Source organism: Sphaeramia orbicularis, chromosome 6 (genome assembly GCF_902148855.1).
Source record: "Sphaeramia orbicularis chromosome 6, fSphaOr1.1, whole genome shotgun sequence".
NCBI lineage: Eukaryota > Metazoa > Chordata > Actinopteri > Kurtiformes > Apogonidae > Sphaeramia > Sphaeramia orbicularis.
The window spans coordinates 48,898,965-48,916,135 of record NC_043962.1 but is presented as its reverse complement, the minus strand read 5'-3'; the positions used below and the strand labels follow the sequence as shown (position 1 = coordinate 48,916,135).

The 17,171-nt window shown below is 40.7% G+C and overlaps 1 protein-coding gene across 2 annotated transcripts in view; it reads right to left on the bottom strand.

The window, feature by feature from the left end:
* The window catches only part of LOC115421248 (cyclin-dependent kinase 17-like), a 75,742-nt gene that overhangs the window by 37,531 nt on the left and 21,040 nt on the right, over positions 1 to 17,171 (bottom strand). For both annotated transcript variants that reach the window (XM_030137039.1, XM_030137040.1), the window contains exon 2: positions 3,397 to 3,545. In XM_030137039.1, coding sequence (XP_029992899.1) covers positions 3,397 to 3,523 — 127 coding nt within the window. In that variant the 5' untranslated portion in view covers positions 3,524 to 3,545. The remainder of the gene's footprint in view (positions 1 to 3,396; positions 3,546 to 17,171) is intronic.

Genomic DNA, 17,171 nt, shown 5'->3' with positions numbered 1-17,171 from the left:
CAAACCTGGTGTTAATCACTATACAAAAAGCTCTTTACAAAGCTCAGTTAGTTCTCAGAGGGAGGTGAGGAGGGGGAGCGGACTTGGCTGATCTGATTGATTGAAGATGGGGGGAGTTCTCATTTGGACAAAAAACAAGAGAGAAAAACTAGGGACAGGCTTGAAAAGAGGTTTAGAGGGGGGAAGAGCAGTGGGTTTGGGAGTTCGGGTTGCGCAAAAAAGAAGAGGAAGAGCTGCAAAAAAAGGGGGGAAAATGCATCAAGATGCCTGACTGGTTTCACCAAGTCATCCAAGTCACTGTGGCAATGTCATGGAAACTCTAGAATGCTTCCAGACACATCGCACCATGGCAACAGTGTGGTAGCACATCGAGGCATGCTCCCGCCCTCACTCGCTCCCTGCAGATTTTGTGAATATCAGCAGAGATAAGCTGCTGTTCCACTCTGCATTTATTTTGACGCCCCAAAGGCTACAGCCTTCAGTAAGATCCAAGAGAGTGATGTAACTGGCGGTGGTATCTGCAAGTATGGAACAGAGTGTGTCTACAGTAAAATAAATACAGACACAGATCAGACACAATGACCATATTCAGTATAAGGCCAGGTAAGGTAAGCCCAGGAAAGAAAAAGAACAAGAAGAAAGTCTGTCCATTGCAGCATTCAGACAGTTTAAGTCATCAGTTCAAATGATTAGCAGCAGTTTGAGAAAATATCTGCGAAAAGTCAAAAAGACTCAAGACTATATTAAAAAAAGAGAGGCAGAAAGAGTCTGTAGTGTCAGAGACTTGTGTGTCAGAGAGTATTAATTCCTGTTTTATGTCTTGGCAACAGCGATTTGAAGCTGAAACTGCACAATATGGCTATGCAATATGTTTGGGTTTTTTTTGTTTTTTTTTTTAAATCTAAATTTTTTTTCCTAGAACAAAAAATAGCATTTAGGAGTTGTTGTACTGCATGATTTGTTGAAAAAAAATCCATAATTTAAAAAAATCACAGAAAGAGGTTACATTTGATTTTTTTGCTTAAGAAAGCACTAATCTCATTTTTGAAAAATAAGCATTTTTCACAATTTTTAGAAAGCAAAAACTCCATTAATTGAACAAGGCTTATGCTGTCGGAGGTCAACAGCAAAGGTATAGCCCCAAAATTCCCACAATCCTCTGCTATATAATAAAGCAAATAAACAACACAATATACAAAAGATACCAACTTAATTTTGGATGATCGAAATGAACCAAATTTGTGCTTGAGTGGCCTACTATATTAATAGTGTCCAAAAAAAACAGATTTTTCAACACAAGTGCACCCATTTGGACAGGTGATAATATACATGGAACACCCAAAATCAATGGGGTTCTTCCCCTAGGGGTTACCTATGTTGGGCATCTTTGGAATTTTGTCACAACGTGCATTGTGGGAAGTGGAGGTTTGTGGAGCCGCCTGGCAGCGGCAGCTGCAACAGACACGACTCGGAAACGGCTGGAGCTCTGCTTCCCTCCAGCCTTCCATGTCATGTTTGTTGCCTGCCGCTGCCAGGCAGCTGCATGAACCTCCACTTCCCACAATGCACATTGCGACAAAATTCCAAAGATGCCCGAGTTACCTACTGGCTCTGTTTGGTTTGTTTATGGTGGAGTACACTTCGAAATTGTTCACCGTGAGAGAAGATATTCAGGTGAGTAATCACAGAAAGACTTACGGATTCGTGATACTTAGGCTATGACTGGGTTTTATCAGATCTGATGAAAAATTGGTGATGAAAGTCTCCCGCAGCTTTAACGTGGTTCTATATTGAATTAATGCTCAAAACACTCACCAGCAGGGGCAAGTCACAGCAGGGGCAAGTCACATACCAAAACGCATTTAGGACTACAACAGACTGTGGCACTCACGGAATAAAGTATTAAGCTCATTATTTATACACATCTGTATTATGATATCAAAGTTTTCTTCTTCAAACTAAAACCCTCAGCCGCTTATTTTGACAGTCGCTGAAAATAACATCATGTCTGATAATCTTCACATGTTGATAGTTTACATTATTGCTCTGTTAGGTTAGCTCTGGTTTTAGACAGACAACAGCCAGTGTTAAACTACAAATCACCTCCATTTTCTGTACGGTTTGTGCTGTCAGTAGCTGCACTATTGAAAAAAAACAATGGTGCTTGTAGCTTTTATCACAGAGTCACTTTCTTTGATTCTACAAGTTGTTTCTTAGCAGTTTTCATCCCATCTGTTCAATTTCTGATGCTTTGGTCAGAGGCCATGTGGTGTCAGTATTCCTCACTATCGGAGAATAACAGAGTGATTCACTACTTCCTCCAGTGGTCACATAAATCCCCTGGCTCATTGGTGTAAATAAATTCAGTTCATATTTCTACAGTCCAATACATTGGCCATAACATAGGTAGGGCTGCACAATTTTGGCCAAAAATAAAACCCAGATTTTTCCCCCTGAAAACTCGATTTTCAATTTTGATTTCGATTTTTGGGTAAAACTACAAAAGACAACGGAAGTCGACATGTTGTTTTCGCGTGCAGCCCGCAATGTAACACACTGCTCCCTACCTCAAATCTGTGATGGTAACACAGAATCACTGAAAATTCTGTGATGGGCCCATGGAATTTATACCAATGTAAGTCAGTGACAGGCATCAGCCCTGTATGAGTGCGTGGACCCCTAAGATGAGTGATCCCCATGCAGTTATGTTTAAATTGGAGGATCCATGGAAGAGACCTCGGGGACGACCCAGGACATGCTGGAGGGATTATATTCCTCAACTGGCCTGGGAATGCCTTGGGATTCCCCCAGAGCTGGTGGATGTGGCTGGGGAGAGAGCTGTCTGGGCTCCTCTGCTGAGGCTGCTGCCCCCACGACCCAGACCCAGATCAGAAGAAGACAGTACGGTATGGATCCGTGTGTGGACAAAGGAAGATGAGTGATACCCATGCAGTTATATTTGAATTGGGGGATCTGTGTGTGGACCACAGCTTACATTGGTATCACTTCTGTGGGCCCATCACAGAATTTTCAGCGATTCCGTGATGCCATCACAGATTTAAGGTCTGTAGTCATTATTATTATTAATTCTGTGAAAGACCACTCTCACAGTTAGGAGGAGGAGCAAATGGTCACCTGGGGCACATGGCCCAGAGACACGAGAGAGATGAAATTGATTTGACGATTACCGTTTTTTAAAAATCATCCTAATTAAAAAAAATCTGATTTTGATTTAAAATTGAATAATCAGAATGCCCAAAATGTAAGTAATTTTTTTAAATATTTGAAAGCAGAAATACCACATATAACTCCTTTAGAAGACAAAAACACCACTTGAATCAGCATCTCCAACCACAAGTAGGATGTAGACATTCACAATTACATCGAAAAACCTACCGCTGTCCTTCAGCCCATTTTCCTCGATGGTCATCTGTTCAGCCAACTCCGACAGCGACTCATCAATAGTGTGGCTGCCTCGTAGTGTCTGAGACAGGCGTCGCTTGAAACGCTTCATCTTCTCCATGGAGCTCTCGGGAAGGGGAGGCCTGCAAAATACAAAAGAGAAAGTCTAGGGTAAGATAACAACACAATCAGATACAGCTTGTTTCTGTTATTTATGACAATGAAAACACACAAAGAAACACTTCTGCTATCTGTAAGCTAACACAGGCCTTGACATTTCTCTGACATAATCAGCCTGCAGTTGAGTTTCTCAATCACACACTCAGACTCAGACAGAATCTAAAGTCATTGTGTGTTGTCTTTCTAGTAGGGGTGTAATGGTGCACTCGTTTGTACTGAAGTTTTTTGGTTCAGGGCCTTTGATACAATACAGAAGTGTACCGAACAAATACATGTAGCCTATGTGAAGAACGCAAACACTCGGGAAGCAGGGTGGCCACAAGCAAAACTTATGTGCTGGGTTTCCCCTATATACACTCTGCAGCAGCGCTGCTGATGAATTCTAGGCGCCACTGCAAAATAAACAAAAAAAACAAAAACAAACAAAAAACACTTTACTCTGAGGCTGGGGCGCGGGTAAGGGGGGACATGACAACAGAGAATATAACAGGTCATATATCACTGGTCTCCTTCACTGTACCAAAAACATATTGAAAATGTATTGAACTGAAGACCCCTGTACCGAAAACGTACCAAATAGAAATTTTTCTGTATCAGTACTTTCTAGTAGGAGTGTAAAAAAATATTGTTTCCGTGATATATCGCGATATTTAATTTCGCAATACTGTATCAATATTAAAAAGTATTATATCAATATTTTTTAAGTATTTATTCAAATGTAGACATGCAGTCTTGGCAGAGATTCATTTTCGTTTTTCACTTAATCCTCCGACAGTTAGGTGGCAGCATTTATGTAGTCAACTGAAGGAAGGACGTGGAACGAGATTTCACGAAAGAAACAGTCTCACGAGCACATATACAAACTCAGCTCAACATGGCGGAATGCGCGCACATAAAACCGGTCCCTGTGGTGTATAAGGCTGAAGTGTGGACACATTTTGGATTGATAAGTAGGGTGTGCAGAAATGGACTGTCTGTAAAATGTGTCGTGCCCGAGTAAAGTATTCGGGCAACACAACAAATCTGCGAGCCCACCTAGTGAGACACCATGAGGACCTGCCACTAACAAGCAACCCTAAGCAAATGGATCCTTCCCAACTAACTCTTTACGAAGTGCAGTCACCAAAGTTTCCACCGACTTCGAGTCGTGCGGCAAAGATCACACTGGCAGTTATATATTTCATCTGCAAAGACATGTGCCCTCTTAATGTCGTGGAGAATAACGGGTTTCGTCATCTGCTCAGAACTTTGGAGCCCTGCTACACAATACCTTCTCGTCAACACATCACGGACACCACTTTGCCGAACTTGTATGAACAAGTTAAAGCTATAGTGTTGGATGCTGTCAGTTCAGTGGACAGAGTTGCTTTAACATGTGATGCTTGGACTTCAAGGGCCACTGAATCGTATGTAACCATTACAGCTCATTACAAAATAGATGAGTGGAAACTAGCATTCCATGTACTGTAAACATGAGCCATGCATGCGAGCCATACGGGGGAGAACATAACGTTACTCCGTGAGGCTGTGAATGATTGGGGACTGATAGAAAAAAATCCTGTAGTTGTTACAGACAATGCATACAACATGGCTGTGGCCGCTAGACTGGCGGAAATGAGTCACAATGTTTTGCTCATACTTTGAATCTCGCCTCTCAGAAAGCACTGAAATTGCCAACTGTGGCACGACTACTAGGCAGCATCAGGTGTGTTGTAGCTTTCTTCAGACGCAGCACCATAGCTAGCTACCAGCTAAAGATCAAACAAGAATAGCTCCAGCTACCAAAACACAAACTGATCATAGATGTTGTCACAAGGTGGAACAGCTCTTATGACATGACTGAGAGGTTTTTAGAACAGCAACCAGCCATCTGTGCAGCACTACTTTCTACAGAGGTGAGAAAGTCTGAAAAAGAAATATTTACACTGACTGAGGCTGATATCACATGCGCAGAAGATGTGCTAAAAGCACTTAAGCCCATGAAGGATGCCACCTTGGTGATGTCAGAGGAAAGCATGCCAACACTGTCCATCATTGCTCCCCTTCATGCCAAACATATCATGGGCACAGAAGAAAGCCCAGATGACACACAGACTGTGAAAGACATTAAAACTACTATAGCAGAAGACATAGCAAAGAGATATTCCAGTGACACGGAGATGCTGTACATGGCATCAGCTGTCGATCCCAGATTCAAGGAGCTAACCTTTCTCTCTGAAGCAGAGAGCTGTAAAACCTACTCCAGACTGACCGATGCTGTGGCGGCTGCAATAAAAAAGCAACAGAATGTAAGTAGATATTCAACTAAATATGTCATTTGGTTTTAATACTTGTACTTGGATAATCACATTCTGAATACAGATGTACAATAGGATGAAGTTTTGATTACTGAAATATTAATAGCAGTTTGATGGTTTTCAGCAGAAAGAGGATGTTCATACTTAAGTACAAATGGAGGAGAAACTAGATGAAGTTGATCACCTACCTAACAATGAGAAGGATGACCATGTTCCTACCCTCCAGCCCCCCTGCCCCCCACCCCCACCAAGGGGCCCAAGTGCTCATCTGCTCTGGCTGACCTGCTTGGAGATGCATTTAGCTGCACCAATGACACCGCTTCCTCAAAATCTACACATGATTTTGCTGCAGCTGAGGTTAAGAGATTTACAGATGAAACCCCTTTACCTCTGTCAGGGGATCCTCTCAGCTGGTGGAAGGACGATGAACAAGAGTACCCTCAATTATCCAAACTGACCAGGTGTTACCTGTGCCTCCCTGGCACAAGCGTCTCTGCAGAGAGAGTTTTCTCCAGTGCAGGAGACATTGTTACCTCACAAAGAAGTGTTCTGAAAGCTGGCCATGTGGATCAGCTTCTGTTCTTCCACAAAAACCTCAATATTACAAAATGAGGAATATCATATAGAAATGTTTGAGGTTGTGCCTTTCTTGAATGTGGATTTCATTTTTTTTAGATATTTTTGGGAATCCTGCAAGCTCTTTTATTTATATATGGGTATTTTGCTCTTTAGGGCGTCTCAAAAATCACTTTTCTCTTCAGATCACAGTGTTATTTAAACCAGTTAATCTCCAACATGATAATAACCCCCCCAAAAAATTTCAGCAAAATCCGTCAACGTTTTACCTTCCCACACCACAAAGTATGAAGGCCCCGTCAAAAAACGCCAAAAACGCTAATTTTAACCCCAAAAATCACATGTAATGAGGCCTTAAGTATCCACAGATTGCTTTTTCTGGTATTTTACAGCGTCCCTGTCATATCAACTTCATAGGTTATTGTATCAGGTGATATATAAGTGAAAATAAGGTGATTTTAAGATAAAATAACTCAATTATAGGCTAAAAACTTGAAAGAGAAAGAAGTTCAGAACAGTAAATCTAGCTGAAGACAATGTCTAGTCTCTTAACCCCCTTTTTAGCAAAATACAGGTTTTAGTTAAAGACAAATATAGCTGAACACTTAAATAATAAGGCTAAATACAAGATTTAAAGTTGCATAAATAAGAGACTTTAATGGTGACATGGTTCTGATAATCTGGACATACTTTTTCACAATTTATTCAGATATTACTCGCTCTATAGTTTCTCTTCAATTTTATTCTTCAGAAACTCTGGTAGCTTGATTCTGTGGAAACCACACACTAAGATGATGTTCCCTCTATGGGCACCATCCATGGCTGCACTGGCATAATCTTGGATGTCCTTAGCACCTCTTTCTGCAGCATCATTAACGACACAGACATTCATTCATTCATTTTCTGAATCCGCTTTATCCTCATTAGGGTCACGGGGGTCGCTTGGAGCCTATCCCAGCTACACAGGGGCGAAGGCAGGGTTCACCCTGGACAAGGGCTGACATATAGAGACAAACACTGTCACATTCACACCTATGGGCAATTTAGATTAACCAATTAACCAGGCAGACACAGGGAGAACATGCAAACTCCACTCAGAAAGGTCCCGCCCCCATCGACTGGTGTTGGAATCGAACCCAGGACCTTCTGTCTGTGAGGCACGAGTGCTAACCACTGCACCACCGTGACAATAACCCTCATTTCTGTGTACTGCAGTTGTGTTGCCATGGCTGCTTTGGTTTCTATTGGTACTTCTTTATCAAAGAGACTTAGTTCCACATGTGACGCAGTATGGATGTCTTTACTTTAGGCACTTTAGTATCCATTTAGTATCCATTAAGCATGATAATGCATTTAAAAACAGCATTTTTTTTGGCGTTTTTTGACGTTGTTTGCGGTGGTGGGGGGGGGGGGGGGGGTCAAACGTTGATGGATTTTGCTGAAATTTTTTTGGGGGGGGCTCAAATGTTGTTCACATGGGTATTTTGCTTTGTGGTTTGTATACTACAAAAGTAATACTGTGATATTGCAGGTGGGTTTTTTTTTTTAATTGATAACACCATTTTGTTAAATAATGTTTATTTCAAGCATCCTAAAAGCACTTTTTACTGTCTGAAAGAGGCAGATGTTAGTTCTTTTGTTGCACAAAAATACTGTTCTGATGTTGGATGATTCAGGAACTGTACACTATGCATTCTTTTCACAGCAAATAGAGTATGAACATTTGAGCAGGATCTTAAACTGTAATGTCTGTAAGACATAATTTTATTTATTTATTTATTTTGTACTTTTAAAGCCAGACGTTAAAACTTTATTTATCCAAATCCTGCACAGGGGCAAGTTTTGTGATACAGCATTAAATCCTGTTCTAATCCAGTAAAAATGTGTTTAGTATTTGTATATATTTCTGGTGTAATTCAGTTTTTCCAGAAAATATATATTAAAAAAAAAAAAAAATCGCCTTGTTAACAGTATCGTGATATATCGTGATATACTGTATTGTGACCCTGATATCGTGATTTGTATCATATCGCCAGATTCTTGCCAATACATACCCCTACTCTCTAGTGAATGACACAAAGCAGTCAGCACTCAGATGCTAATTATGACTCAGCTCATTCAGAGGCACATTACTTTACATTCCACCCCCTGGGAAAACATGACAGGTTGGTGAGAGATTCTTATGGATGAGTTTAGAGTGCACTGCCTGGCATATCGAGCTGTAAAAGCAAACCCTAAACCAGGGGGATTTGCTGCTGAATAGAGCAGGACGAGCCCAGGCCACATCGAGTCCACATCACACATTCCAGCTGCATTTACTATGTGCAAGAGAGTAAACGTGAGAAAGAGAGAGACACTGCATTTGTATGTTTGACTAAAAATAAGAAAATTGATAAGATACTATTGGGGATGTTTTTTTTGGACCATTTCAGAAAACCAGATAAAAGCAGCCTCTCCCTGTGACCCCAATGTGGAGCTGATGAGTGTACTACTACTGCAGATCTGGACATGTGTTTGTGATGCTGATGAGTAAAACCAGACACAAAAACACATGAGGAGTGCAGCCCTCAGGCCCTTTTGCCTGTCAACTATTCCCAACCAACTGCCTTTTGTTTAACAAATATCAGTCAGAGCCTGAAATCTGTGCAGAGACTCAACATCTTACTCAGTCAGAGCCAAATCGTCAAAGGGCATTCATTTAATTTAAATTATATCAGAGTCGACTGGGAAGGGCTGAAACTAGGGCGGACTGTAAACACGGATGCCACCTTCAATCAGTCTATGAAAGATTCAAACTTATTTCGACTTTTTCCTGCTTGACCATAGATTTAAAAAAAAAACATTAACAATATCCTGCAAAGCCTAAGGCTGTAACTACAATGTCCTACTTTCAACTTTTTTGGGTCATTTGATACTGAGAACATTAACTGACCAAAAGTTTTATTATCATCATCATAAAATAGACTACGACTGACAGAAAATGTTAGATAAAAAAGTATTTCAACTTGTCAGTACGCACACATCTTACTAAAATGAAAAAGGTGTCATACATGATATTACTGGAAGACCTATGTCTTATGTTTCATGTAAAGGGTACCGGTAGTGAATTTTCATTGCTAACCATTTCAAAAGATCATGTATAATACTAGCAGTTCCATAAGGTAACTTATGTTATAGCCTGTTGTCACTCATGTGCGAGTACTAAGTCATTGCTTTGTCAGTCAGGTATGGTCAGCGACATGTTGCCTCCTTCACAGGCTACTCAAGCACCAGTGGTGATGCAGAGTCATTGTTTTTTTCCGAACAGCTAGGCTGCGATGGACTGATCACTGATCCCATGCAGCAGACACCAAAGATGACACATTATTGGATCAAACAGGTAACCATTTAGAACCATTTCCTCAAAATTGCTAGCCATAGTTTGCTTCGTGAACACATGCTTTCCACTCAATCGTACTCACTGACTGCTGCTTGTTTACTCACACTCGATTACCTAAAATCAGTGATGGTACATCACCTCCAGCCTGCAAATGGCTGCTCCTCATAGGTCCTGCCCCCATGCGTAATTCACGTAGCCCAGTGTGGTGCATTTATGGCAATATATTACTGAATTTGTGCCTCGCTTGCTTATAAGTAATACACAAAGTACAATTAACATAGTAAGCATGACCAATACACTTTAAATAATAATTAGCTCAAAGTTAATGTGCAGAATCTACATTGTGTTGTAGATTAGCTTAAAGACAAACTGCTTTTTACATTGTACACCGATCATTAGGGATGGGAATCGTTAAGAATTTAACGATTCTGATTCCATCATCGATATTGCTTATCGATCCAATTCCTTATCGATTCTCATTGGGTGAGGGAATAAAAGAGTACAAACGGGTGTGTTTGCATTAACTGTCTTTTATATTTCCATCTCTGCACAGAAAATATAACATATACAGTATGTACAAATAATACTAACGGATGACGCCGGGCCGGTTTGGGGGGGGGGGGGGTGTGACAGTGAAAGTGAAACTAAAGACGCTTTACTAATTCCTCTATTGCCACATTTCTACTACATGGAACCGGTTCGACTCAGTTCGGCTTGTCTCCCGTTGTTGTGCACCTCATTTCCTTTCCCTTCTTATCTTCGGAAACTTGTATTTGAGGAGTTATGACGTTTGTTGCCCACACCAGAACCGGCCCAGCGTTCACTCTCCTGCTACATTCAAAAGCGCCGCAAAGTATCAAATACGTGACATTCCTGTAAATGATTCACATGCTGTGGACAAATGTTTGAGGATATTGGAGAGATTCCACCCTTTTGAAGACACGGAAGCTTTACAAGTGTTCCAAGTAAGTGGACCTGGTGTCATCTTTTTAGACCATTTCTGCCTCAACGCCATGTTGGCTACGTTCTGACCAAAACAATGCAGCGTACATGTGACGTCATCGCGCATGTACAACGACGGCGGACTCGATAAGCAGAATCGTTAAGGAGGCAGGCAAATGATTCCAAGGAATCGAGCTACTGGGAACCAGTTCTCAAAAAGAACCGGTTCTCGATTCCCATCCCTACCGCTCATACTGATCCATGTTGGTACATAAGGCTGTTTTTCAGTAACATAGGACTTCTTTCTCAAACAGTCATCTTATTTTTGTCTGCCTGGTTCTGCTGAACTGTCACCTTATGAATCAAAGGACACATTCCATATCAGCCTTTGAACAATGACCCCGGTTTACCAATTTTTCCTACTGGCAGATGCTGACTGCTTTAATGTTGTACAAATCTTTTTGTCTTCTATTGATCTTTAGTCTATAACAGAGAAAACTTGTAAGTTCTAACACTGAAATATGAACATGACAAACACATCATAAAAGACCATCTGAAACACAACGAATGTCGTAGTGTGACAAAATGTCAAAAACAGTGAAATAAGAGACACCAAAAACTCATGTTTTGGCTAATAACAGAATAATTTCTATTTAATCATTTTAGTTGTAGAGCTTAGAAGGAACATGAGAAATAATATTTTAATTATTTATAGAGTGTTTTTGTTCAGGGACGGTGTTCACCAATGTGTTAGTGTTACTTAATGGCTAATTTCAAACAAAACCCCAAAACAGCATGAATATTTAGCACAAAGAAAGTAGACTAAACAGAGTAAAAGCCAACAGGAGTGGAACAAGGAGCAGGATGATGTCACCAGATGACATTATACAGACGAAGCTTAAATGAATCAAAGCAAGACAATGCATTGATAAAATCTACTGATAAAATCTACTAATTGAGCTCCAAAGAACAGTTAGAATGTGTTTTTTAAAATTAATGCTCTAATTGATTGGGTTCTTGAGTAGTTTTCCCAATAAAAGCATGACTGAAAACATTTGGTTATTCAGTGAGCAGAGGCAATTCATTGGAATACTAAAATGTTATTACACGTTGCAGATGTTCTTCATATCATGCAAATCTTTAATAGTTTCTCACACTTGGCGCATCAAAGATACCCACTAGGAGTCAACCCAGCCTCAGTCTCAAGTAAACTCTCACTTGAAGCTCGTCAGAATGAGAAAATTTTCTATAAATGTGAAAACAGATGCCCAAAAATGTAAGCTTGTGAAAAGACCATGCAGCTGGTAAATCTTCAGTAGGTTCAGGGCTACAGTGGCTTTTGAAAATGTTGGTATTGTGAGTTTTAAGAGCCAAAAATGCTATCCTCAGTCACTCCACAGAGCAGACAGCAGCAACTGTCTGCCTGCACTGGGCACGAGGCCAAAGCAAACTGCTAAGACAAAATAAAAACTCTCCATCATGAGCATTTAATCTTCACATGGAAACCATGACTCCAATTAGACGTGACAAAGCTGACTCACACACGACTGTGATATGACTCACATAAAATTAATTCATTCATAGCATTTATATTCTGTCTTGTTCACCACAGTTTAGTCTTAAATCAGAATCAGTATTGGGGTTGTATAGCAGCTTTTATCATCATACAATCATACATGCTTATTTTGTGTGTTTGTTTGGTCCAGCAATAAACAATGTAATTAGTCCAGGAACCAAGATGAGGCATGCTGTTAACTTGGCTGTCGTAACAGCTGCATGTCACTCAGTTCCGCCTCATGACACATCAGCTCCAGCATGGACATGCAGCCTGTCGTCTCCTGAACAGCTCACTACGTTATCTTGGACAAAGTCTAAAACATCTACACAAAACAGGCGCACTACATTTTTCCCACCACTTAAGAAATATGCATGCTCAAAACTCTGGGTAATTCAAGCGAATCTGCATCAAAGTTAGGAGTTTGTAGGATTTTTTTCCCCAGAAGACACACATTGATTCCTGTATTGTCTGGGATCTGAGAGCAAATCATTCATTTGTTCTTCAGATTTTTACCAACTGGACTTAACTCACAGTAGGCCAATCAGAACTCTATTGGATATGGCAGAGGATTGATATGATGACTGACAGCAGCAACATTGATGTACTTTGGTAAAATACAAGATGACTAGTGTTGACGTTGAACAGTGTTTTGAAAACATGTCAGTATGAAGCAAACTGGACAGTGTATTTTATGTTTTCCATACAGCTATTACTCTGATTTGACTCTAGGTAAATCTTACAGATTAGCAGCTTTTACACACTAAATATATTAACCTTTAATCTTTACAATACATTTTGTCCAATGGATAAAAATCTGTCTAAATCTGCCAAAATCATTGTCCTTTAAATGCAAGTGGAAGATGACACTACTAGAACTGCAACAATTGATTAAAAACTTGTTAACTACTGAATTAATTGAGAACTATTTTGACAATTGACAATCAATGTGGATAGTTCTTTACTCCCCTGTAACAGTAAACTAAATATCTTTAGGTTGTGGACAGGGCTGGGCAATATATCCATTTAATTAAATTAATCAAGTTTTTGCTATCTGAAAATCTTGAAAAATGCATAAATTACAAAATCTTCCTTGCAACCTCTTTGCTATTTATAATATGTCTCATGTAGCCAGCAAACAAATGTCTAAATCTGTAAATCATCCATTAACACTGAAAAAAAAACAGAGGTGTAATTGTTAGGGCTCATTATCCAGCTGTAGTTCTACATCAACCAAACACTGGAGGATGACATCTTAGGCTTTGGGAAGTTATTAATCGATCAGTCTGCCCATTAATATAATCAACACTAAAGCTGCTGCCATACTGCAGCCTATCAAGAAAACAAACCGTTAGTGATTATTTTTTCCTGCTCAAACCTTCACATTTTAACTAATCTAAAGAATACCAGCAAACCAGAAAAATGCAAAAATTAGCTCTTTATTTATTTACCAATAGCTCTTCATTTAAAAGTTTTTTTCTTCCCAGTACCTCTCAGTGCTCACTGTGACTGGATCCCAAACCTGACACACAATGGAAAAATGTCTGCAGTTGTGATTTGATTGAGCAGCGCTAATTTCCATGTTTTCTTTGACAAGGGCAGTTGAAGCCACCAGAGAGGGAGAAAAAGCTGCAGGACGCCCATCACCGATTTAAAAAATTGAGTCCAGAAGCATTTTGGTCTGCACCTGTGTTGTGGAAATAATATGTGAACTAAAGTTTCAGACTAATTCTCATTTCAGATGTGGTGTGGTGTCTGGAAAGTAAAAGTCTGTGCTTTGTTTACAGTCACTGAGATATACACCATTAGCTATTGGATTAGTACTCTTCTGTTTCAATAAAGACACTGCTTGTACTGATTGGGATTTTCATGAACGTTGGTGGAAAGGTAAAGCACGGACCATCAATTAATCAAACAATCAATTAAAGTTAAGATCCCCAGGTCTTTCTGTATGAGGTGTTTTTTGCAGCCTGCAAACCAAATGAAAAGGGTAAAAAGTTCAAATCCCAGTATGTTTGTGTTATTATTAACACTCCTAAAAATGTGGAGGAGTATTTCAGACTGTCACACTTACCTCATCAATGAACATATGTTTCACATTTTCTTATTATATTGCAAAAATCTACGAGTTTCTTTCATTGAAACACTGAAACAATACTTCACCATTTTCCATCATATAGCCTAACATCAAACTCTACAACCCCATCTGCAGCCACAGCACCTAAACCCCACTAGAACCCTAGGGAAAAGTCTGACCCTGGATCTTTATTTCCACTTGTGCTTTTTTATTGAATTACAGGACTGTAAAGCCTTAGCGGAGGTATGTACTCTCTGGGTGACATTCCAGTTTATGAAAGTCTGTGCCAGGGATATGGGGGTGCACATTAACATCTCATAAATAACTGGGTATGACCTGATATGTAGCAGACAAATCCCTTTTCAGAGACCTCCATGGAAAGTTAACGACAGCAGTGAAAATGGAGAAGGGAGAGGTCTGTGAAGTGCTCTGCTCTCTGTTGGCCGGTGTTCCTGCTCTGGGATCGAGTGTGAGGCTTTGGACATGATCCCTTCTCCTAGTCTCATCCCTGCTCCCCTAAGTAGGCCGGTCTGAGGTCTGAGCTCCAAGATCCACTGGGAGGTAGCCAGGGAGCGGGTAAAGGGGAGTGTGTGTGTGTGTGTGTGTGTGTGTGTGTGTGTGTGTAGAAAGGTCCAAGCTGAGTGCTGATTTTGGATTTGTTGCTACGGCAACCCTGCTGCTTTTTGCATGCTGAAAATGCAGAGCACAGTGGGAGGCTGCATGCATGCTGATTTTCCATCTCCCTCCATCTCATACCCTATAGCAACCCCACCCCCATCAGTGTCTATTCTCACTGTCCTCACTGTCCCCCTCCTGAACTTAGCATGCATTTTTATCCCCCTAAACCCAACATCAGAGCTCTAACATATACAGCAATACGTTAAATAGCATTTTCCACCTCTGTTTTCAGTCTGCAGGAGATAGTGAGGTGGTTGCAGGCAAAACAGGAGGAGGAGGGATGGATAATGGATGCTGCAGTGATGACAAAAGACATATGCTTCTCACTGATGTTGTCCTTTTCCTGTTGTTGCTGTAAGCAAACAGAAGCTGTGCTGATTATGATGACCAGAGGGCAGTTAAAAGGGTAAGGCCAGATTCCTGCTGTATGAAACCACATCCCCTAAAGCTGCCCTGCAGTACCAGGCTAATGCTCTAATGCTCACCTTCACTGCAGACATACAGCGAGTACAGCTGTCCTACTTCTACTGCATCAACCAATCACACCACTGACACCATACTCACCACGGAGGTCCTGCTGGGGCTGAGCATGATGGCCAAAAGGGTTATCATAGCAAGACCATCATCTCACCAGTCATACAGCTACATCAAATATTATCATTGGTTCATTATCACTTAAGGTTTAATGGATGGTGATTGGTCCTGAGTGAAAGTTGAAGAAACTAGACTGTTATTTTTATTATTAAAAACGTGTGACAAGACAGAAACATCAAAACATAAAGTTGAAAATGACATGAAAGACATAAGATGAATACATACAATAAGACAAGAAGGTAAAAGTGATGTAAAAAATGCAACAAGATGTAAATACTGTAGTCTCTGATTTTGTGTTTTAGTGTACATGTGCTAATTTTTTTGTTTCAATGCTTTACTGAAGGCCAACCCATGCAGCTTTCATAAAAATAAAACACAGAAAATAGAGATAATGAGTACAATCTGAGTTCTTACTCAGTAAAATGACAACTACTGAAAGCTGCAGGAGTTGAAATCAGTGGGAAAAAATGCCAGAATTAAAAACACATACAATACACAAACACACTTTTTTCTGCACTTCATTCCTCTTAGTCCAAATTAAAACATAAATGGAGATTTACCTGACAGTGTTTCATGTTGGTGTGCAGGAGTGAAACCACTATCCTACATCTGTTTTTATAGCTTTTGATCACATATTAAGGCTATACCTACCGATGTGGCATTTCTCACAGCACTTAGTAAAAGTTTGAACATGAACAACCCGCCTCCCTCCAAAGCCCCACCCACTTCCCCATGCCTGAGCTCTGATGCTCGCCTCCTCTCACCTGATGCGCGCGGAGGAAGTGGAGGTGGAGGTCCGGTCCGCTTCGGTGTGTCCGCAGACCCCTCCCTCAGTAATCAGATGCATCATCCACCTGCCGTGGGCCCGTGGCACCTGTTCCATCAGTAGAGCCTGTATTTAAGGGTCTGGTCTGTGCAGTACTGGGTCAGGGTCTTCACTGCATCATAGAGATGAGATGCCCAGGCGATGGGCGCGCGCACTGTGAACGTGTGGCCTCCGCGAATTTGCCGTGGACATTTGAGGTCTCATAGTCCATACATTTATCATCCTATATCATCATACATTGTGTGACACCATGTACATGCACCTGTATGAGTCCCACCATCATAAAAGCTGACCTTTATGCAGACCTGTTCAGTCCAGTACAGCTGACTTCCGGACTTTTATCTCCATCCTTCATTCATCAGACTCCTGTTTGTGCCCCTCAGTTGTTGTTTCTGTTCATAAATCCGTTTTTCCCCTTCCACATGAGCATTTGACTTTTATCCCAACACATCCTAGACAGTAGACTGTGGTCAGTGACAGGAGAAGCAGTGCCAGTGAAGCGTCAGATTCAGAGGGACACATATCGGATGTGAGACGGCGATAATGGATCGGATTCTGGACAGCCGTAATGGATGATTGACAGGAGGCTCAGCCAGGTTCGGCCAATTATTTCATTCGGACCGACTAAAATGATTGGTCAGACTTTTATTAGAAATATATGAGAA